Here is a 24197-nt window from a genome sequence, read left to right on the forward strand (position 1 = left end):
TTTCCTCTGTGTTTCAGTCTGTTTCCTCTCTGTTTCAGTCAGTTTCCTCTCTGTTTCAGTCCGTTTCCTCTGTGTTTCAGTCAGTTTCCTCTGTGTTTCAGTCTGTTTCCTCTGTGTTTCAAATCTGTTTCCTCTGTGTTTCAGCCGGCTTTCTCTGCGTTTCAGTCAGTTTCCTCTGTGTTTCAGTCAGTTTCCTCTGTGTTTCCGTCTGTCTCTTCTGTGTTTCAGTCCGTTTTCTCTGTGTTTCAGTCAGTTTTCTCTGTGTTTCAGTCTGTTTCCTCTGTGTTTCAGTCTGTTTCCTCTGTGTTTCAGTCTGTTTCCTCTGTGTTTCAGTCAGTTTCCTCTGTGTTTCAAATCTGTTTCCTCTGTGTTTCAGTCGGCTTTCTCTGCGTTTCAGTCTGTTTCCTCTGTGTTTCAGTCAATTTCCTCTGTGTTTCAGTCTGTTTCCTCTCTGTTTCAGTCTGTTTCCTCTGTGCTTCAGTCTGTTTCCTCTGTGTTTCAGTCTGTTTCCTCTCTGTTTCAGTCAGTTTCCTCTGTGTTTCAGTCAGTTTCCTCTGTGTTTCAGTCTGTTTTCTCTCTGTTTCAGTCCGTTTTCTCTGTGTTTCAGTCTGTTTCCTCTCTGTTTCAGTCAGTTTCCTCTGTGTTTCAAATCTGTTTCCTCTGTGTTTCAGTCAGTTTCCTCTGTGTTTCAGTCGGTTTCCTCTCTGTTTCAGTCTGTTTCCTCTATGTTTCAATCTGTTTCCTCTGTGTTTCATTCTGTTTCCTTTGTGTTTCAGTCTGTTTCCTCTCTGTTTCAGTCAGTTTCCTCTGTGTTTCAGTCAGTTTCCTCTGTGTTTCAGTCTGTTTCCTCTCTGTTTCAGTCAGTTTCCTCTGTGTTTCAAATCTGTTTCCTCTGTGTTTCAGTCCGTTTTCTCTGTGTTTCAGTCAGTTTCCTCTGTATTTCAGTCTGTTTCCTCTCTGTTTCAGTCAGTTTCCTCTCTGTTTCAGTCAGTTTCCTCTGTGTTTCAGTCGGTTCCCTCTGTGTTTCAGTCGGCTTTCTCTGCGTTTCAGTCAGTTTCCTGTGTGTTTCAGTCCATATTCTCTGTGTTTCTGTCAGCTTCCTCTGTGTTTCTGTCAGTTTCCTCTGTGTTTCAGTCGGATTCCTCTGTGTTTCAGTCAGTTTCCTCTGTGTTTCAGTCGGTTTTCTCTGTGTTTCAGTCGGCTTTCTCTGCATTTCAGTCAGTTTCCTGTGTGTTTCAGTCCGTTTTCTCTGTGTTTCAGTCTGTTTCCTCTGTGCTTCAGTCTGTTTCCTCTGTGTTTCAGTCTGTTTCCTCTCTGTTTCAGTCAGTTTCCTCTGTGTTTCAGTCAGTTTCCTCTGTGTTTCAGTCTGTTTCCTCTCTGTTTCAGTCAGTTTCCTCTGTGTTTCAGTCAGTTTCCTCTGTGTTTCAGTCAGTTTCCTCTGTGTTTCAGTCTGTTTCCTCTCTGTTTCAGTCAGTTTCCTCTCTGTTTCAGTCAGTTTCCTCTGTGTTTCAAATCTGTTTCCTCTGTGTTTCAGTCCGTTTTCTCTGTGTTTCAGTCTGTTTCCTCTCTGTTTCAGTCAGTTTCCTCTGTGTTTCAGTCAGTTTCCTCTGTGTTTCCGTCTGTTTCTTCTGTGTTTCAGTCCGTTTTATCTGTGTTTCAGTCAGTTTCCTCTGTGTTTCAGTCTGTTTCCTCTGTGTTTCAGTCTGTTTCCTCTGTGTTTCAGTCAGTTTCCTCTGTGTTTCAAATCTGTTTCCTCTGTGTTTCAGTCGGCTTTCTCTGCGTTTCAGTCTGTTTCCTCTGTGTTTCAGTCAATTTCCTCTGTGTTTCAGTCTGTTTCCTCTCTGTTTCAGTCTGTTTCCTCTGTGCTTCAGTCTGTTTCCTCTGTGTTTCAGTCTGTTTCCTCTCTGTTTCAGTCAGTTTCCTCTGTGTTTCAGTCAGTTTCCTCTGTGTTTCAGTCTGTTTTCTCTCTGTTTCAGTCCGTTTTCTCTGTGTTTCAGTCTGTTTCCTCTCTGTTTCAGTCAGTTTCCTCTGTGTTTCAAATCTGTTTCCTCTGTGTTTCAGTCAGTTTCCTCTGTGTTTCAGTCGGTTTCCTCTCTGTTTCAGTCTGTTTCCTCTATGTTTCAATCTGTTTCCTCTGTGTTTCATTCTGTTTCCTTTGTGTTTCAGTCTGTTTCCTCTCTGTTTCAGTCAGTTTCCTCTGTGTTTCAGTCAGTTTCCTCTGTGTTTCAGTCTGTTTCCTCTCTGTTTCAGTCAGTTTCCTCTGTGTTTCAAATCTGTTTCCTCTGTGTTTCAGTCCGTTTTCTCTGTGTTTCAGTCAGTTTCCTCTGTATTTCAGTCTGTTTCCTCTCTGTTTCAGTCAGTTTCCTCTGTGTTTCAGTCAGTTTCCTCTGTGTTTCAGTCAGTTTCCTCTGTGTTTCCGTCTGTCTCTTCTGTGTTTCAGTCCGTTTTCTCTGTGTTTCAGTCAGTTTCCTCTGTGTTTCAGTCTGTTTCCTCTGTGTTTCAGTCTGTTTCCTCTGTGTTTCAGTCTGTTTCCTCTGTGTTTCAGTCAGTTTCCTCTGTGTTTCAAATCTGTTTCCTCTGTGTTTCAGTCAGTTTCCTCTGTGTTTCAGTCCGTTTTCTCTGTGTTTCAGTCAGTTTCCTCTGTGTTTCAGTCTGTTTCCTCTGTGTTTCAGTCAGTTTCCTCTGTGTTTCAAATCTGTTTCCTCTGTGTTTCAGTCGGCTTTCTCTGCGTTTCAGTCTGTTTCCTCTGTGTTTCAGTCCTCTGTGTTTCAGTCTGTTTCCTCTCTGTTTCAGTCTGTTTCCTCTGTGCTTCAGTCTGTTTCCTCTGTGTTTCAGTCAGTTTCCTCTGTGTTTCAAATCTGTTTCCTCTGTGTTTCAGTCCGTTTTCTCTGTGTTTCAGTCAGTTTCCTCTGTGTTTCAGTCTGTTTCCTCTGTGTTTCAGTCAGTTTCCTCTGTGTTTCAGTCAGTTTCCTCTGTGTTTCAGTCAGTTTCCTCTGTGTTTCCGTCTGTTTCTTCTGTGTTTCAGTCCGTTTTCTCTGTGTTTCAGTCAGTTACCTCTGTGTTTCAGTCGGTTTCCTCTCTGTTTCAGTCTGTTTCCTCTGTGTTTCAGTCAGTTTCCTCTGTGTTTCCGTCTGTTTCTTCTGTGTTTCAGTCCGTTTTCTCTGTGTTTCAGTCAGTTACCTCTGTGTTTCAGTCTGTTTCCTCTGTGTTTCAGTCTGTTTCCTCTCTGTTTCAGTCCGTTTTCTCTGTGTTTCAGTCAGTTTCCTCTGTGTTTCAGTCAGTTTCCTCTGTGTTTCAGTCAGTTTCCTCTGTGTTTAAGTCAGTTTCCTCTGTGTTTCAGTCATGTTGGGAGTTTCTCAGCTGAGTCCTCAGGATGTCACAGAGACGTCGGTCATGTTGGTCTGGACGCCACCTGCCATCCTGTACGACACGTATCACATTACCTTCAGCAGCCAGGTGGGTTCCTCTGCTCTTCACTGTCCAACTACACTTTATCTAGGATTCACTGTCATGGCAGGAAACACTCCTGTTGCTCTGGTGACAGGAAACACTCCTGTTGATCTGGTGACAGGAAACACTCCTGTTGCTCTGGTGACAGGAAACACTCCTGTTGATCTGGTGACAGGAAACACTCCTGTTACTCTGGTGACAGGAAACACTCCTGTTACTCTGTGGTGACAGGAAACACTCCTGTTGCTCTGGTGACAGGAAACACTCCTGTTACTCTGGTGACAGGAAACACTCCTGTTACTCTGGTGACAGGAAACACTCCTGTTACTCTGGTGACAGGAAACACTCCTGTTGATCTGTGGTGACAGGAAACACTCCTGTTGATCTGGTGACAGGAAACACTCCTGTTGATCTGGTGACAGGAAACACTCCTGTTGATCTGGTGACAGGAAACACTCCTGTTGATCTGGTGACAGGTAACACTCCTGTTGATCTGGTGACAGGAAACACTCCTGTTACTCTGTGGTGACAGGAAACACTCCTGTTGATCTGGTGACAGGAAACACTTCTGTTGCTCTGTGGTGACAGGAAACACTCCTGTTACTCTGTGGTGACAGGAAACACTCCTGTTGATCTGGTGACAGGAAACACTCCTGTTGCTCTGTGGTGACAGGAAACACTCCTGTTACTCTGGTGACAGGAAACACTCCTGTTACTCTGGTGACAGGAAACACTCCTGTTGATCTGTGGTGACAGGAAACACTCCTGTTGATCTGGTGACAGGAAACACTCCTGTTGCTCTGTGGTGACAGGAAACACTCCTGTTGCTCTGTGGTGACAGGAAACACTCCTGTTACTCTGTGGTGACAGGAAACACTCCTGTTACTCTGTGGTGACAGGAAACACTCCTGTTGCTGTGGTGACAGAAAACACTCCTGTTGCTCTGGTGACAGGAAACACTCCTGATGATCTGGTGACAGGAAACACTCCTGTTGCTGTGGTGACAGGAAACACTCCTGTTGCTCTGGTGACAGGAAACACTCCTGTTGCTGTGGTGACAGGAAACACTCCTGTTGCTCTGGTGACAGGAAACACTCCTGTGGCTGTGGTGACAGGAAACACTCCTGTGGCTGTGGTGACAGGAAACACTCCTGTTGCTCTGGTGACAGGAAACACTCATGTGGCTGTGGTGACAGGAAACACTCCTGTGGCTGTGGTGACAGGAAACACTCCTGTTACTCTGGTGACAGGAAACACTCCTGTTACTCTGGTGACAGGAAACACTCCTGTTACTCTGGTGACAGGAAACACTCCTGTTGCTCTGGTGACAGGAAACACTCCTGTTTCTCTGGTGACAGGAAACACTCCTGTTACTCTGTGGTGACAGGAAACACTCCTGTTGCTGTGGTGACATGAAACACTCCTGTTACTCTGGTGACAGGAAACACTCCTGTTACTCTGGTGACAGGAAACACTCCTGTTACTCTGGTGACAGGAAACACTCCTGTTACTCTGGTGACAGGAAACACTCCTGTTGCTATGGTGACAGGAAACACTCCTGTTGATCTGGTGACAGGAAACACTCCTGTTGCTCTGGTGACAGGAAACACTCCTGTTGCTGTGGTGACAGGAAACACTCCTGTTGCTCTGTGGTGACAGGAAACACTCCTGTTACTCTGTGGTGACAGGAAACACTCCTGTTGCTGTGGTGACAGGAAACACTCCTGTTGCTGTGGTGACAGGAAACACTCCTGTTACTCTGTGGTGACAGGAAACACTCCTGTTGCTCTGGTGACAGGAAACACTCCTGTTACTCTGTGGTGACAGGAAACACTCCTGTTACTCTGGTGACAGGAAACACTCCTGTTATTCTGGTGACAGGAAACACTCCTGTTGCTCTGTGGTGACAGGAAACACTCCTGTTGCTGTGGTGACAGGAAACACTCCTGTTGCTCTGTGGTTACAGGAAACACTCCTGTTGCTCTGTGGTGACAGGAAACACTCCTGTTACTCTGTGGTGACAGGAAACACTCCTGTTACTCTGGTGACAGGAAACACTCCTGTTACTCTGTGGTGACAGGAAACACTCCTGTTACTCTGGTGACAGGAAACACTCCTGTTGATCTGGTGACAGGAAACACTCCTGTTACTCTGGTGACAGGAAACACTCCTGTTGCTCTGTGGTGACAGGAAACACTCCTGTTGCTCTGGTGACAGGAAACACTCCTGTTGCTCTGGTGACAGGAAACACTCCTGTTACTCTGGTGACAGGAAACACTCCTGTTGATCTGGTGACAGGAAACACTCCTGTTGCTCTGGTGACAGGAAACACTCCTGTTGCTATGGTGACAGGAAACACTCCTGTTGCTCTGTGGTGACAGGAAACACTACTGTTGCTCTGGTGACAGGAAACACTCCTGTTACTCTGGTGACAGGAAACACTCCTGTTGCTATGGTGACAGGAAACACTCCTGTTGCTCTGTGGTGACAGGAAACACTCCTGTTGCTCTGGTGACAGGAAACACTCCTGTTGCTCTGGTGACAGGAAACACTCCTGTTACTCTGGTGACAGGAAACACTCCTGTTACTCTAGTGACAGGAAACACTCCTGTTGCTATGGTGACAGGAAACACTCCTGTTACTCTGGTGACAGGAAACACTCCTGTTGCTATGGTGACAGGAAACACTCCTGTTACTCTGTGGTGACAGGAAACACTCCTGTTACTCTGTGGTGACAGGAAACACTCCTGTTGCTCTGTGATGACAGGAAACACTCCTGTTGCTATGGTGACAGGAAACACTCCTGTTACTCTGGTGACAGGAAACACTCCTGTTACTCTGGTGACAGGAAACACTCCTGTTGCTCTGTGGTGACAGGAAACACTCCTGTTGCTCTGTGGTGACAGGAAACACTCCTGTTACTCTGGTGACAGGAAACACTCCTGTTACTCTGGTGACAGGAAACACTCCTGTTGCTCTGTGGTGACAGGAAACACTCCTGTTGCTCTGTGGTGACAGGAAACACTCCTGTTACTCTGTGGTGACAGGAAACACTCCTGTTGCTCTGGTGACAGGAAACACTCCTGTTACTCTGGTGACAGGAAACACTCCTGTTACACTGTGGTGACAGGAAACACTCCTGTTACTCTGTGGTGACAGGAAACACTCCTGTTGCTCTGGTGACAGGAAACACTCCTGTTACTCTGGTGACAGGAAACACTCCTGTTACACTGTGGTGACAGGAAACACTCCTGTTACTCTGGTGACAGGAAACACTCCTGTTACTCTGGTGACAGGAAACACTCCTGTTACTCTGGTGACAGGAAACACTCCTGTTACACTGTGGTGACAGGAAACACTCCTGTTACTCTGGTGACAGGAAACACTCCTGTTACTCTGTGGTGACAGGAAACACTCCTGTTACTCTGGTGACAGGAAACACTCCTGTTACTCTGGTGACAGGAAACACTCCTGTTACTCTGGTGACAGGAAACACTCCTGTTACTCTGGTGACAGGAAACACTCCTGTTACTCTGTGGTGACAGGAAACACTCCTGTTGCTCTGGTGACAGGAAACACTCCTGTTACTCTGGTGACAGGAAACACTCCTGTTGCTATGGTGACAGGAAACACTCCTGTTGATCTGTGGTGACAGGAAACACTCCTGTTACTCTGTGGTGACAGGAAACACTCCTGTTGCTCTGGTGACAGGAAACACTCCTGTTACTCTGGTGACAGGAAACACTCCTGTTGCTCTGGTGACAGGAAACACTCCTGTTGATCTGTGGTGACAGGAAACACTCCTGTTGCTCTGGTGACAGGAAACACTCCTGTTACTCTGGTGACAGGAAACACTCCTGTTGATCTGGTGACAGGAAACACTCCTGTTACTCTGTGGTGACAGGAAACACTCCTGTTACTCTGGTGACAGGAAACACTCCTGTTACTCTGGTGACAGGAAACACTCCTGTTACTCTGGTGACAGGAAACACTCCTGTTGCTATGGTGACAGGAAACACTCCTGTTACACTGGTGACAGGAAACACTCCTGTTACTCTGGTGACAGGAAACACTCCTGTTACACTGTGGTGACAGGAAACACTCCTGTTGATCTGTGGTGACAGGAAACACTCCTGTTGCTCTGGTGACAGGAAACACTCCTGTTACTCTGTGGTGACAGGAAACACTCCTGTTGATCTGTGGTGACAGGAAACACTCCTGTTGCTCTGGTGACAGGAAACACTCCTGTTACTCTGGTGACAGGAAACACTCCTGTTACTCTGGTGACAGGAAACACTCCTGTTACTCTGGTGACAGGAAACACTCCTGTTACTCTGGTGACAGGAAACACTCCTGTTACTCTGGTGACAGGAAACACTCCTGTTGCTATGGTGACAGGAAACACTCCTGTTATTCTGGTGACAGGAAACACTCCTGTTACACTGTGGTGACAGGAAACACTCCTGTTACTCTGGTGACAGGAAACACTCCTGTTACTCTGGTGACAGGAAACACTCCTGTTACACTGGTGACAGGAAACACTCCTGTTACTCTGGTGACAGGAAACACTCCTGTTACTCTGGTGACAGGAAACACTCCTGTTACTCTGTGGTGACAGGAAACACTCCTGTTACTCTGGTGACAGGAAACACTCCTGTAGATCTGTGGTGACAGGAAACACTCCTGTTGCTGTGGTGACAGGAAACACTCCTGTTGCTCTGGTGACAGGAAACACTCCTGTTGCTCTGGTGACAGGAAACACTCCTGTTGCTCTGTGGTGACAGGAAACACTCCTGTTACTCTGTGGTGACAGGAAACACTCCTGTTACTCTGTGGTGACAGGAAACACTCCTGTTGCTCTGGTGACAGGAAACACTCCTGTTGCTCTGGTGACAGGAAACACTCCTGTTACTCTGTGGTGACAGGAAACACTCCTGTTACTCTGGTGACAGGAAACACTCCTGTTACTCTGTGGTGACAGGAAACACTCCTGTTACTCTGGTGACAGGAAACACTCCTGTTACTCTGGTGACAGGAAACACTCCTGTTGCTCTGGTGACAGGAAACACTCCTGTTGCTCTGGTGACAGGAAACACTCCTGTTGCTCTGTGGTGACAGGAAACACTCCTGTTGCTCTGGTGACAGGAAACACTCCTGTTACTCTGTGGTGACAGGAAACACTCCTGTTACTCTGTGGTGACAGGAAACACTCCTGTTGCTCTGGTGACAGGAAACACTCCTGTTGCTCTGGTGACAGGAAACACTCCTGTTACTCTGTGGTGACAGGAAACACTCCTGTTGCTCTGGTGACAGGAAACACTCCTGTTGCTATGGTGACAGGAAACACTCCTGTTGCTCTGGTGACAGGAAACACTCCTGTTGCTCTGGTGACAGGAAACACTCCTGTTGCTCTGGTGACAGGAAACACTCCTGTTGCTCTGGTGACAGGAAACACTCCTGTTGCTCTGGTGACAGGAAACACTCCTGTTGCTCTGGTGACAGGAAACACTCCTGTTGCTCTGTGGTGACAGGAAACACTCCTGATGATCTGTGGTGACAGGAAACACTCCTGTTGATCTGGTGACAGGAAACACTCCTGTTACTCTGGTGACAGGAAACACTCCTGTTACTCTGGTGACAGGAAACACTCCTGTTGCTCTGTGGTGACAGGAAACACTCCTGTTGATCTGGTGACAGGAAACACTCCTGTTACTCTGGTGACAGGAAACACTCCTGTTACTCTGGTGACAGGAAACACTCCTGTTGCTATGGTGACAGGAAACACTCCTGTTACTTGGTATTTATCGTAGAAAACACTCATCTTGTGGCTCAGGTTTGCTCGTCACCGTAACATTTTAAGATTTAGCAGCTTTCTACTGTATTGGCTTTAAATTTTCCCCTAATTGTTTGCTGTACCCATGAGAATCATTTACAAACTCCAGAAATCACTTAATCTGATCACAAGAAGCACCAGGAGACCTGGAGGACCAGGAGACCTGGAGGACCTGAGGGGTCCAGGTCTGAACTAGGTCCTGTTCAGTTTGAAAAGAGTCAGAAGAGAAAATGAAATCTGCAGGCGAGTCGTAAAAACAAGTGTTGACCTGAAATGACCCGATGGTTCGACTGGTTTAATACTCAAACAGACGTCCGAACGTCACAAAGTGTTTCTGTGTCTTTGGACCATTTGAAGATTTTCCAGACGATGTCGAGCAAATTCATCCAAAGCTACGTCAAGAGGCTGGCGAGGCAATGAGTACAACCAGAAGTAGTACTGCATTGATTTCCAGTTTGTATCTTCTTAGTCTCACAACTTTATTTAGTTTCATTTAAGGAACTTTTAATTGTGATGTGTGTGTGAGTGATTGTGTGATCTTATAGCCTTGACTTCAGGCATGTACGATTAATCAGCAACATTAAAGACACGGAAGGTTACTTATTGTATTGGTATTTGTGTTCACACACACACACACACACACACACACACACACACACACACACACACACACACACACACACACACACACACACACACACACACACACACGCACACAAGAATCCAATGATGTCATCAAGGGAGTAGGACCAAACTGTTTGTTAGATACAAAGAGAGAAACATGAGGAATGGATGATGATGATGATGATGATGATGATGATGATGATGATGATGATGATGATGATGATGATGATGATGATGATGATGATCAGCATGCTGAAAACAGAGTTCAGAGACAGGGAAATCTCCAGAGGTCCAGAAGAAGATGCAGATGTGGGGGATGGATGCTTGTTGCTATGGAAACCTGTAAACACTGCAAAAACATGGCAGCTGCCGGATGATTACATCACTGCTCACCACAGCTGCTGCACAGAGAGGCGGAGAGATGGAGGGATGAAGAGATGGAGAGACGGGAGATGAAGTGATGAAAAATGGAGAAATGGAGGATGAGGAGATGGAGGGATGAAAGACAGAGAGATGGGGGACAGAGGGATGAAGATGGAGAGATGGAAGATGGTGTAGGGATTTCTTACCTCATAAGATCACTATTTATGTTGTGGTTGGCTATCGATAATGATTAATAATTATCAAAGATAGTTATTAATAATGTTATTGAAATGTAATCTGATGTGTATCAGAACCTCGGAGCTCCACCTGTCTTAACAGGAAATGATAGTCAATTCAGTTCTATCAGTCTCATAAGATATACTAAACAGTTCATCAGGAATTTGAATTAATAGTTAAATTAATTACAATTACCAGAATTAACAGTAAAGATTGAAGGATTTTGGAGTTCTTGACACAGAAGAGTCGACATTTCATTCACCTTTGTGCTCATTAATAAAACAACAAGTATGATTCCAAACATTATATTTATTTACAATGAAAACAAATAAAACACAGATTCTAACTACCTATATACAGCTGTGTGTGTGTGTGTGTGTGTGTGTGTGTGTGTGTGTGTGTGTGTGTGTGTGTGTGTGTGTGTGTGTGTGTGTGTGTGTGTGTGTGTGTGTGTGTGAGACGTGTGATGAACTACAAAACAAGATGGCGGATCACAAGAAACTCCATTCCAATGGAGGTTATCAGAGAACAGGAAGTCTGTCCTGGGTCTCCACCATGTGCTGGAGAACAATGGAACATGAAGCTAGTCTTTAGCGTCTGCTTCCTGTGTGTCTCTGCTAAAGGACCATTTCTAGAATGACTTGATGTGAATGAGACTTGTTTTGTAAAACGTCAGGAGTCGTCAGATGGTGTTCAGTTACTGTGTGATGTTGTCTTTGATGTGATATGTGTAGGATTGTGAGTTAACTAGTTAGTAAAGCAAAGATTAGCATGCAGACCCTGTGTCTGTGGCAGAGCTAACGTTGGTTTACAGGTTGATCACTGCTCCTAATATCATTATCTATAGAACTCAATCACTGTAACAGAACCAACACATCTTCATAAAGTTAAACAGTTCTATCATAGCATCAGGTTTAACTAATCTCAGGTAAAGCCCAGTTGTTGTTCCCACTTCCTTGAAGGAGTTCAGTTGTTGTCCTGCTGGAGGGAAGCTGGTGTCTTCTCCTGTAGTTAGCACCTCCTGCTAACTGTGGTTGCTGGTTCTGCAGGCTGAGGAGAAGAAGATGAAGTTGATGTTTCAGGAGTCCTTCTTTGCAGCTCCTGGTTGTTCCTTTTGTCCAGACTGAGGAGCTGGTCGCTCAGGTCTGTGATGGTTTTCCTGCTGGTTGAGGAAAACACAAAGAAGTTCTGTGAGGCGTCGTTTCCCTGGTCCGTCCTGGAGGAACTGCTTGGTTTTCCTGGTTGATGGGAGATCAGACTCTGGGTGCTGGTCTCTGGACCAGGGGAAGGTCTGACCCTCGTGGTGGGTCAGCAGAGGAGTTGAGGAGTGAAGGCCCTGGTTGCAGGCCTCTGGTGTTAGCTGGATGCTAACACTGGGTGAGTGCTAGCTGGATGCTAACGCTGGGTGAGTGTTAGCTGTATGCTAACGCTGGGTGAGTGTTAGCTGGATGCTAACACTGGGTGAGTGCTAGCTGGATGCTAACGCTGGGTGAGTGTTAGCTGTATGCTAACACTGGGTGAGTGTTAGCTGTATGCAAACGCTGGGTGAGTGTTAGCTGTATGCTAACGCTGGATGAGTGTTAGCTGTATGCTAACACTGGGTGAGTGTTAGCTGTATGCTAATGCTGGGTGAGTGTTAGCTGTATGCTAACACTGGGTGAGTGTTAGCTGTACCAGAGGACACAGTCAGGTCAACACCAGAGGACACAGTCTGGTCAACACCAGAGGACACACCAGGTCAACACCAGAGGACACAGCCAGGTCAACACCAGAGGACACAGTCAGGTCAACACCAGAGGACACAGCCAGGTCAACACCAGAGGACACAGTCAGGTCAACACCAGAGGACACAGCCAGGTCAACACCAGAGGACGCACCAGGTCAACACCAGAGGACACAGCCAGGTCAACACCAGAGGACACAGTCAGGTCAACACCAGAGGACACAGTCAGGTCAACACCAGAGGACACAGCCAGGTCAACACCAGAGGACGCACCAGGTCAACACCAGAGGACAGACCAGGTCAACACCAGAGGACACAGTCAGGTCAACACCAGAGGACACAGCCAGGTCAACACCAGAGGACACAGCCAGGTCAACACCAGAGGACAGACCAGGTCAACACCAGAGGACACAGTCAGGTCAACACCAGAGGACACAGCCAGGTCAACACCAGAGGACAGACCAGGTCAACACCAGAGGACACAGCCAGGTCAACACCAGAGGACAGACCAGGTCAACACCAGAGGACACAGCCAGGTCAACACCAGAGGACAGACCAGGTCAACACTAGAGGACACAGTCAGGTCAACAACAGAGAACGCACCAGGTCAACACCAGAGGACACAGTCAGGTCAACACCAGAGGACGCACCAGGTCAACACCAGAGGACACAGTCAGGTCAACACCAGAGGACAGACCAGGTCAACACCAGAGGACACAGTCAGGTCAACACCAGAGAACGCACAAGGTCAACACCAGAGGACACAGTCAGGTCAACAACAGAGAACGCACCAGGTCAACACCAGAGGACACAGTCAGGTCAACACCAGAGGACGCACCAGGTCAAGACCAGAGGACACAGTCAGGTCAACAACAGAGAACGCACCAGGTCAACACCAGAGGACACAGTCAGGTCAACAACAGAGAACGCACCAGGTCAACACCAGAGGACACAGTCAGGTCAACACCAGAGGACGCACCAGGTCAACACCAGAGGACACAGTCAGGTCAACAACAGAGGACACACCAGGTCAACACCAGAGGACACAGTCAGGTCAACACCAGAGGACACAGTCAGGTCAACACCAGAGGACGCACCAGGTCAACACCAGAGGACACAGTCAGGTCAACACCAGAGGACACACCAGGTCAACACCAGAGGACACAGTCAGGTCAACAACAGAGGACGCACCAGGTCAACACCAGAGGACACAGTCAGGTCAACACCAGAGGACGCACCAGGTCAACACCAGAGGACACAGTCAGGTCAACAACAGAGGACGCACCAGGTCAACACCAGAGGACACAGTCAGGTCAACAACAGAGGACACAGTCAGGTCAACACCAGAGGACACACCAGGTCAACACCAGAGGACACAGTCAGGTCAACACCAGAGGACACACCAGGTCAACACCAGAGGACACAGTCAGGTCAACACCAGAGGACACAGTCAGGTCAACACCAGAGGACGCACCAGGTCAACACCAGAGGACACAGTCAGGTCAACAACAGAGGACGCACCAGGTCAACACCAGAGGACACAGTCAGGTCAACAACAGAGGACACAGTCAGGTCAACACCAGAGGACACACCAGGTCAACACCAGAGGACACAGTCAGGTCAACAACAGAGGACACAGTCAGGTCAACACCAGAGGACACACCAGGTCAACACCAGAGGACACAGTCAGGTCAACACCAGAGGACACAGTCAGGTCAACACCAGAGGACACACCAGGTCAACACCAGAGGACACACCAGGTCAACACCAGAGGACACAGTCAGGTCAACACCAGAGGACACACCAGGTCAACACCAGAGGACACACCAGGTCAACACCAGAGGACACAGTCAGGTCAACACCAGAGGACGCACCAGGTCAACACCAGAGGACACAGTCAGGTCAACACCAGAGGACACAGTCAGGTCAACACCAGAGGACACACCAGGTCAACACCAGAGGACGCATCAGGTCAACACCAGAGGACAGACCGATGGTCAGGCCATAAGAAAGGAGCAGGTCCAGGGTGTTTCCTCTGTTGTGAGTCGGCTGTGTGACGTGTTGTTAAAGAGAGGATGGGGACTGAAATAAAGAAAAGGTGATATTCAAATTAGTGAAGCTGTTAAAAATTACTCTTGATGTGTAAAGTTTATCTGTGGTGATGGACGCAGTTCCTCCTCCTCTCTTTCCATCCCTGATAGAGAATAAAAAGTTAAAATTTGGAGGGGAGGCCTTGGTAAGAACAACTGGTGCATCAGTGCTAAGCCATGTCTCAGTGAGGAGGAGGAGTCTAGGTTATTATCTAAAATCAAGTCATTAATGATCAAAGTTTTGTTTAAAAGAGAGCGGATATTTAAAACAGCCATTTTAATGTTGGTGCTGTTGTGTGGTCAGTGTGACATTAAAAGGAATGAGAGTGTGTGGTCTGCTAAAGTCCTGGATGTGAAGGGTCTCCTGGGAATGGGCTGGATGGTGTCCTGAGGTTCTGTGAGGAAGGGGGAGGAGTGGGTGGAGTGGGCGTGGCCTGCAGGGAGTCAATCACCAATGGTTGATAGAACGGCGTCGTGGATGTTGCCTGTTAAAACTTAGTTGCCCACTTTGCTCTGATGGAGTCCATCATGACGATGAAACACAGAGCGGTTCCAGAACTGGTTCCAGAACGAGCGCTGAGCAGGAGTTCTGGAACCAAGAGTTCAGAGCAACAAGCCTGGAGAAACACTCATCACTGTCATAGTGTGTCAGAATGGGCCTGCTGATAAAAACTGACTTCCCACAGCCTTCCAGGTGAGAGGAGTTTTTTTAAATCCACTTTGAGCTGCTCCGACTGGGCCGAGTGGTGTCGTTGGTGCTGACGTGGACCATCACCCAGTGAATGGATGAGGGCGTGGTGAGGGGGGCTAGCCGCGGTGGGGATCAGAGGTCGTGAGGGGGGCTAGCCGCGGTGGGGATCAGAGGTCGTGAGGGGGGCTAGCCGCGGTGGGGATCAGAGGTCGTGAGGGGGGCTAGCCGCGGTGGGGATCAGAGGTCGTGAGCGGTGAGGGGGGCTAGCCGTGGTGGGGATCAGAGGTCGTGAGGGGGGCTAGCCGCGGTGGGGATCAGAGGTCGTGAGGGGGGCTAGCCGCGGTGGGGATCAGAGGTCGTGAGGGGGGCTAGCCGCGGTGGGGATCAGAGGTCGTGAGGGGGGCTAGCCGCGGTGGGGATCAGAGGTCGTGAGGGGGGCTAGCCGCGGTGGGGATCAGAGGTCGTGAGGGGGGCTAGCCGCGGTGGGGATCAGAGGTCGTGAGGGGGGCTAGCCGCGGTGGGGTCCATCTGCAGACTGGGAGGAGAGCCAGGAGATGGATCTTAAGTGAGTGGTTGTGGGACACTTCCGAGTTCAGGAGCTCGGACTTCGCTTGAAGCTCGTCTGAGAGCCGCTGGATTTCCTCCTTGAGGCTGGTGATTGTGACGGCTTCTCGTGAGCCGTCTATCTTGGCTGGGCCGCTCTGGCGTCCGGGCCGCTCTGAATGGAGAAATGGAGAATGGGGTGATAGAGGATGGAGAGATGGAGGATGGAGTGATGGAGGATGGAGAGATGGAGGATGGGGCGATAGAGAATGGAGAGATGGAGGATGGAGTGATAGAGGATGGAGGATTGGAGTGATAGAGGATGGAGAATGGAGTGATAGAGAATGGAGGATTGGAATGATGGAGGATGGAGAGAAGAAGGCTGGGGCGATAGAGTATGGAGAGATGGAAGATGGAGGGATAGAGGATGGAGAGATGGAGGGTGGAGTGATAGAGGATGGAGAGATGGAGGATGGAGAGATGGAGGATGGAGTGATAGAGGATGGAGAGATAGAGGATGGGGCGATAGAGAATGGAGAGATGGAAGATGGGGTGATAGAGAATGGAGAGATGAAGGGTGGAGTGATAGAGGATGGAGAGATGGAGGATGGAGTGATAGAGGATGGAGGATTGGAGTGATAGAGGATGGAGAGATGGAGGATGGGGTGATAGAGGATGGAGAGATGGAGTGATAGAGGATGGAGAGATGGAGGATGGAGTGATAGAGGATGGAGTGAATAAGGATGGAGGATTGGAGTGATAGAGGATGGAGATATGGAGGATGGAGTGATAGAGGATGGAGGATGGAGTGATTGAGGATGGAGAGATGGAGGATGGAGTGATAGAGGATGGAGGATGGAGTGATTGAGGATGGAGAGATGGAGGATGGAGTGATAGAGGATGGCGAGATGGAGGATGGAAGACAGTCCTGCAGACATGCAGCAGAGCACTGATCAGCTAAATCACAATCTGAGGATCAAAAAGCACCAACACTGAAGTTTACAGAACGATTCTTTGAAGAATATATAAGGTGGAATCAGACCAAACTCCTGCAGCAGCGGTTCACATTACACTGACCTCTGGTGGTCAAAGTGTGGTGTTTCACCGTTCAAACTTATTTTGTTGTTCTTCATTAAAATGTCGCTGATGAAGGAATGGATGAGCTCACGACTCAGCTGAAGTCAAGAATCTCCATCTGGTTCTCATCTTGTTGCTCTTCATCTCCATCATCAATCCCAGAAACTCTACTTCCAGAAATGTTTCTATGTTTTCATGTGTGGTTTTTATTCCAGCCTTCATACTAAATACATACATGTTGTCTACTTATGAGTTCATATAACAGTGGTTTAAATCCTTCACTCTTTGGGTTTCCTATATGTCCCTGAATGCCCCACGTGTTGGGTCTTTTTTTAGGATGTTATTTCATGATGTCACCATCATTTATTTGGAAATGGGTGAGAGCGTTTTTGACACCAGCAGATCATCACCTGGCAACCAGAAGTAGCTATTAGAATAGCAACCATTGTAGCAACCAGTGTAGCAACCAGCGTAGCAACCAGCGTAGCAACCAGCGTAGCAACCCGGTGACTGCCCAAACTTGATGCACTGACGAGATCTGCCAGCAGAGGGCACTAACTGCACTACTGCACAGCTCCAGAAAAGACTCTCACATCCTCACTCCACGTGATGCCATGAAACCTACTCAAAGTGACGCAGTACATATGATAGGCCCATAGGGGGCCCTGGACGTCTGCCACAGAAATACACTCAAACTGCAGAAGACATGATGCATGAAGAAATCCTGGTATTGCAGAAATCCTCCTCTGGCCTTATTAAAGTCACAAGCATCATCAGTAGCTTGTGCAGCTCTATCTGGAGCAAGTAGTCCGCCGTTGTTGTTGTGTGACATCATAAGGACAGTCAGAGCCATAGGTTGAGAGGTGTGGTGATGAAAAAGGGGGAGGGTCGCAAGGTTATAGGTGAAGAGATGGTGCGATGACATCATCGGTTTTAGCTAATGTACATCCAGACGTCAAATGTCTCCACTCTGGAACCAGTTTCCAAAAAAACCCAGTTTTCAGGCCCCCAAAAGCTGCGCCATGTGGATGAGCTGACGGCAATGATGGTTACATGAAACTGCGTTGCCGTATCACGAAACATCACGCTCCGATTTCTGTTCAAGTCTCTAAACCTAACAAATGGAACATTGCAGTTCCACCAGGAGCTGAGATGTGAACAGCAGAGTAGTGTGACCTGTAACCCTCCCCCACCTAGTATTCACTTTTGTTGGTGCCTTGCCTCGTGTCACTGAGTCTGTTCTTTCTCTCTCTGGTTCTGACCCTACAGAAGGAGAGTGACCAACGTATTCCAGTCCAGGTGGATGGCGGCCTGTCGTCCTTCACTCAGACAGGTCTGGCAGCGGGTCAGGAGTACAGTGTCAGCATGGTGGGCGAGCTGGACGGGCGGAGAGGAGCCGAGACCTCCACCACGTTCAGGACCCGTGAGATTAATCCTGCATTCTTATTCCTAATCCCACTTGCAGCTGGATTCCTCACAGGCCCAAAGACCAGAGCTGTTAACCAATGTCTAGTCATTGGGTTTTTACTGTCAGATATTAGATGTCAGTAAATATGCTTAGTAAATATAGAAATAATGCATTCAGAATTTAAAAAATATTGAAAACAATTGATCAAATATCACATTTGAAAAGACATTTTAAAAAAATGGCTGCTTGGTTGGTTGGTTGGTTGGTTGATTGGTCAGTTGGTTGGTTGATTGGTCAGTTGGTTGGTTGATTGGTTGGTTGGTTGGTTGGTTGATTGGTTGGTTGGTTGGTTGGTTGGTTGGTTGGTTGGTTGGTTGGTTGGTTGGTTGGTTGGTTGATTGGTTGGTTGATTGGTTGGTTGGTTGGTTGGTTGGTTGGTTGGTTGGTTGATTGGTTGGTTGGTTGGTTGGTTGATTGGTTGGTTGATTGGTTGGTTGGTTGGTTGGTTGGTTGGTTGATTGGTTGGTTGATTGGTTGGTTGGTTGGTTGGTTGGTTGGTTGGTTGATTGGTTGGTTGATTGGTTGGTTGGTTGGTTGGTTGGTTGGTTGGTTGATTGGTTGGTTGGTTGGTTGGTTGGTTGGTTGATTGGTTGGTTGGTTGGTTGGTTGATTGGTTGGTTGATTGGTTGGTTGGTTGGTTGGTTGGTTGGTTGGTTGATTGGTTGATTGGTTGGTTGGTTGATTGGTTGGTTGGTTGGTTGGTTGGTTGGTTGGTTGGTTGATTGGTTGGTTGGTTGGTTGGTTGGTTGGTTGATTGGTTGGTTGATTGGTTGGTTGGTTGGTTGGTTGGTTGGTTGGTTGGTTGGTTGATTGGTTGGTTGATTGGTTGGTTGGTTGGTTGGTTGGTTGGTTGGTTGGTTGGTTGGTTGGTTGGTTGGTTGGTTGATTGGTTGGTTGGTTGGTTGGTTGATTGGTCAGTTGGTTGGTTGGTTGGTTGGTTGGTTGGTTGGTTGATTGGTTGGTTGGTTGGTTGATTGGTCAGTTGGTTGGTTGGTTGGTTGGTTGGTTGGTTGGTTGGTTGGTTGATTGGTTGGTTGATTGGTTGGTTGGTTGGTTGGTTGGTTGGTTGGTTGGCTGGTTGGTTGGTTGGTTGGTTGGTTGGTTGGTTGGTTGATTGGTCAGTTGGTTGGTTGGTTGGTTGGTTGGTTGATTGGTTGGTTGGTTGGTTGATTGGTTGGTTGGTTGGTTGATTGGTCAGTTGGTTGGTTGGTTGGTTGGTTGGTTGGTTGGTTGATTAGTTGGTTGGTTGATTGGTTGGTTGGTTGGTTGGTTGATTGGTCAGTTGGTTGGTTGATTGGTTGGTTGGTTGGTTGATTGGTCAGTTGGTTGGTTGATTGGTTGGTTGGTTGGTTGGTTGGTTGGTTGGTTGGTTGGTTGATTGGTTGGTTGGTTGGTTGGTTGATTGGTCAGTTGGCTGGTTGATTGGTTGGTTGGTTGGTTGGTTGATTAGTTGTTTGTTTGGCTGGTCTGTTGGTCAGTTCATTGTTTGGTTTGTTAGTTGTTTATTTTGAAGGTGCCAACTTTAATTGTTTATCGTACGTGATTCATTTACCCATATTTTCTAAATTTAACAATCACTATCATTTGGCAGAACAAGAAAAAATACAAAGGATTGTCTGACTGTTTGATCGTTCATGTTGATTTTAATTGAGCGATACATTCATATTGAGCAGAATTACAATCGGTCCTCAGCAGGTGACTGTCTTCATCTCAGGAAAATGCCGCGGCCAGCCCAGAACAGAGAGCATGCTGGGCGGCTCTGAAACAGAACTTAGTCCGTCAGCTGTGGCAGATACAGAAAGCGGAGATTTTGATCTATTATCTGATGTAAAATGTGTCTGTGTCATGTTGTTACATGTGAGCAGCTGAATAAAACATCCACTTTTCCTCCAGACGAAGTTTGAGTCTAGAAAACTTCAAACTCCTTGAACTGTTTCCACAGCCATCGCCGGCCCCTACAACCTCCATGTGGTCAGGACGACCTCCACCTCCGCCGTGGTGCAGTGGGAGGAGCCCCAGGCTGTGATTGACAGGTATCTGTTGACGGTCACACCCAGCGACGGAGGGGGGAGGAGCCAGGAAATCACCATCCCCTTTGGACAAAACTCCGCCCACATCCAGCAGCTGGAGGCGGGGCGCGTGTACGACGTGCTGCTGGTGGCGGAACGAAGCGAGAGTCGCAGCGAGCCGGCCGCCACGCAGGTGCTTCCTGGTGAGTGGACACCAGATTAGATACTGGATCACCTCTGAGGTGGGTCAGACACTTTAGCGGAAACGTTTTCCTCAAATTCTCACATTTATCTCAAAATGTTTTCAAATTATTCAAACTCATTACATGAGCAAAATATTTAACAATATATCTTTTCCAGTTTTGTGTGCCTATTAAGGGGATGTGGTGTAAAATTGGGTGTGGTTTTGAAGTGTTTTAAAGGAGGCATAGTCAGTGAATATTATCACTAATTTCAAACAATTTGATAAATTTTGAGCTTCTTTAAACTTGGAGAATGATTTGACCATGCTTACATTTTATGTTAAATGTTTAATTGTTATAATCATACAATTGACAGATCCTTCAAATAGTCAACAGTTTATTAAAGTCTGGAGTTACAGATGGAGAAATGAGAGAAAGATAATTGTCAATACTTACTTTTTACACAACACTGGAAGCATCACAGCCTCTGCTACCATATTTCCCATGGATATGACTGTTAATATCGTCAATCTTTCAGCGATCTGATGTGATTTAGCGTGAAGACAAAGAGGCTGACAGCAGGAACTCTTTTCATCTTTATTCAGATGTAATGTTGCTGTAATTTATCTTATGTAGGAAACATTTTAGGAGTTGAAGAGAGCTTTTAATGATCAGTTGGACCATATCAGACATCCAGCACAAAGAGTCTAATAGGGGCATGTTGTGTTAACGCCCCAGTTTCTCAGGAGTTGAGGAGTTTTGCGTGCTGGTTGTTGCCGTCCGTCGAATGTTTCTAGTTCTGGCTCCTTGCAGGTGAGATCAGCTTCAGCACTGCCATGAATCTTTCAAACACCTCAAAATTCACAGATTTAAAACTCATTTAAGTGCAGCTCAACTCCACAATGAATGTTAATTTAATGAAGTGCTGCCAAAGACCCTCCACAGGCAAACTAACAAACTGAGCAAACACGTGTGGTTTTCCTCTCTGCAGTGACGCCATCGCCATGCTGCTCCAACAAAAACATCTATTACTTTTTCATTTGCTCCTCACAGATGGTCCACGGACTCCACTGCTCTCTCCTTGTAACAGACAAAATGTTGTGAATGACATTTCCAGTACCATTAATACTAAACCTGTTTTCCTCCCCTGTTAGATGAGACCTCGTCTGGATTATAGCAGCCTAAGATAATCTTGTGTTTAATGCAAATGCTCACTCCCTTCACACCTTCAGGAGTGACATTACCCAGGGTCACCATGGCGGCTTTGACCCTGCAGGTCACACAAGCACCCAGCCTGGACAGAGACTCGAACCCTCAATTGGAGGTTCCTGAGTTTGACCATCAGGGGAGGAAGACAGAGGACCTGGACTCCGTCAGGAACAAAGTCCCTCTGACATCACATGCTACAACTCTCATCAGCAAAGCAAAGGCAGTGAATGGCACCAGACTCAGAGTTACAGGAAGAACCTCGTTGCTGGAGAAGCCAAAGGTCACTGGACATTCCCGTCTCCACTCCGTCAGAGGCGGTACAGACAGGAGACCATCAGGACTCCTGCAGAAAGGCTCAGCTGCAGCACAGAGGGCGGGACAAACGGTACCTGAACGATCTAAAGCAGGTGCGCTCACAGTCGGAGCCTCTGCGAGAGAACTGATCGCATCGAGCTCTGACAGAAGAGACGACAAAAGTCCAGCCGCCGCGCCAGAGAATGATTCAGAAACAAACAGGCAGAACAGCTCTGAGGGACCCACTGGCTCCAAAGAGCAACCAGATGTTGGCACGGTGAGTCACGGAAATGACACGGATCCGGCCATCACTGAGCCAAGCACTGCAGCTGGAAGCCAACAGAAGAAATGTATGAATAAAATTAAAGTGACCCACTTCAATTTACCAGTGAAGAACAGAGACAGAAGGCTGAGAGGGGGGGAAACAGAAGTGCAGAGAAGCACACTGAGCCCAGACCCTGCAGCGCCTCCTTCTGGAGACCATGATCCTTTACACAAACTCCTCACAGACACATTTGAAAATCTGAATGTCACAACGTTTTCTGTCCGCCTGTCTAAAGCATCAAACCTCTCACATGATCAAAACACTGTGAAGAAGCAGCTGTTAGGTGGTTTGATTCCTCTGTCTTCATTCTCTTCCTCCTCGTTGCAATCATCCCCTGCAGAGTCTTCGTCATCAGAATCGTCAGAGTTTTCATCACCTTCAACAGTGACACCATCCTCCGCACCTTCATCAGCCATCCCAGACAACCTGGATTCACCTGGAAACCATAAACTAAATGTTGAAGACAGCAAAAGTATGACTGACAGAAAAAAAATGTCACTCTCAGGAAACGGCAAGGTTCCTTTTTACCGCCGCACACTTCCGCCAAAACATGGATTTGAACGTCGTCGACATCCAAACTTTGATTCATTTCAGAATAGAACTAATCAAAATATGAGAGTTCCTTATCACTTCCCCCCTCGTCTAAACCCTGAAACCCAAACTGAGTCTCCAACACCTTTGTCTGGATCAGAGGAGTCATCCTCATATGAGGTGGTGGCATCAGTGAATTATCCAAGTGAGAACAAAGAGAGGGCAGCAATGTCCACACCGTCAGGAGTCAAACAGAACATCATGCTGACAGACAGAGAACAAGCTCCAGGTCGACGTCCTCCACAAGGTGGATACCCACGTCAGCCCTCTCTACATGTCACTCCTCTACAAAACCGAAGCCAAGCAAAGCGCTGGCCTTTCACTCGCACTTCTCGACCTTTAAATCCACAAACTGAGATCAAGAAAGAGTCTCTGTCTGTCCCATCATCTCCTTTGATATCTACAGGCTCACATTCATCTGATCCAGGACTGGAGACTGAGGAAAATGAAGGAACTATTGCCAGAAGTGTATCCATTCATTTCAACAAGACTCTGAAAGAAAAGTTACCTCCATATAGGAGAATTGGCTTCTTTCGACGGCCTCAACTTAATGAGGGATCTGCTCGAAACCGCACAAACTTAAGATTTCCACAAAAGGGTCCGATACGCAAACTGGTCCCAAACACAAGGCTCAATGTAGGCAATAGATCTGGTCCTGGAGGTCCACCCAGCCAACAAGGAAGGAATAGTCTCAGAGAAAACCCAGCAGGGTGGCAGAATGTCTTCAGACGTACTGAGCAAGACTCTCCAACAACAATACTAAATGCTGAAAAGGATGGTCCTGCTGCTAGTGTCGGACAACCAAGCCATGATTTAGAAAAAAAACCCATAACCATTAAAGTTCAAGACAGACAAGCCTCAAATGGACTTCGTCCAAGATTCTCAAGACCAGTCACACCTGCAGAGGGACATCCACCAACAGGAACTATTATAGGAGAGCATCACACGCCGACAGATGAACACGACTATAGAATCAGATCAGAAATTGAAGAATTAGGTCTGAAGTACAATGAAAGGATTAATACCACAGGTTCTGACACACTAAACCAAAGCTTAGTTCCTGAGGAAAACACTAGCACTATGGCTGAGGGTGGACCAACTGCAAATGAACCTCATTCAAGATCCTTAAGACCATCAAGACCTGATGATTTAAGACAGAGAGAAGATGAAGAAAGTGTCACAACAAATACCGATATCGACATCAAACATACCACAGCTGGACCTGGACTAACATTGAAAAAGGAAAATTCTAAACCCTCAAGACCGATTACTCCTCCAATGAGTCAAGCAACAACAAAAACTGTCATCGAAGAGCATGACATTCAGACAGGTAGCCATGACACTAGAGTTAGACCAGAAAAGATCTCCTTATATACAGGAGGTAGTGAAGAAACTACCAACAAAGATGGTGTCGACCCTCAAAAACATACTGGCACGACAGGAAAAAGAAGACCCATACTCAATCCACCTGCTTCAAGAACATCAAGT

At 47.3% G+C, this 24197-nt stretch overlaps 1 protein-coding gene across 1 annotated transcript in view; it reads left to right on the plus strand.

The window, feature by feature from the left end:
- Positions 1 to 24197, plus strand: part of LOC308144624 (uncharacterized protein) — a 109243-nt gene that overhangs the window by 20306 nt on the left and 64740 nt on the right. Inside the window, exons 6-8 of the mRNA XM_080515791.1 lie at positions 3341 to 3456; positions 17901 to 18054; positions 20042 to 20311. Coding sequence (XP_080371917.1) covers positions 3341 to 3456; positions 17901 to 18054; positions 20042 to 20311 — 540 coding nt within the window. The remainder of the gene's footprint in view (positions 1 to 3340; positions 3457 to 17900; positions 18055 to 20041; positions 20312 to 24197) is intronic.

This window comes from Blennius ocellaris (assembly GCF_963422515.1).
Source record: "Blennius ocellaris genome assembly, chromosome: 20".
In the NCBI taxonomy this organism is placed as follows: Eukaryota; Metazoa; Chordata; class Actinopteri; order Blenniiformes; family Blenniidae; genus Blennius; species Blennius ocellaris.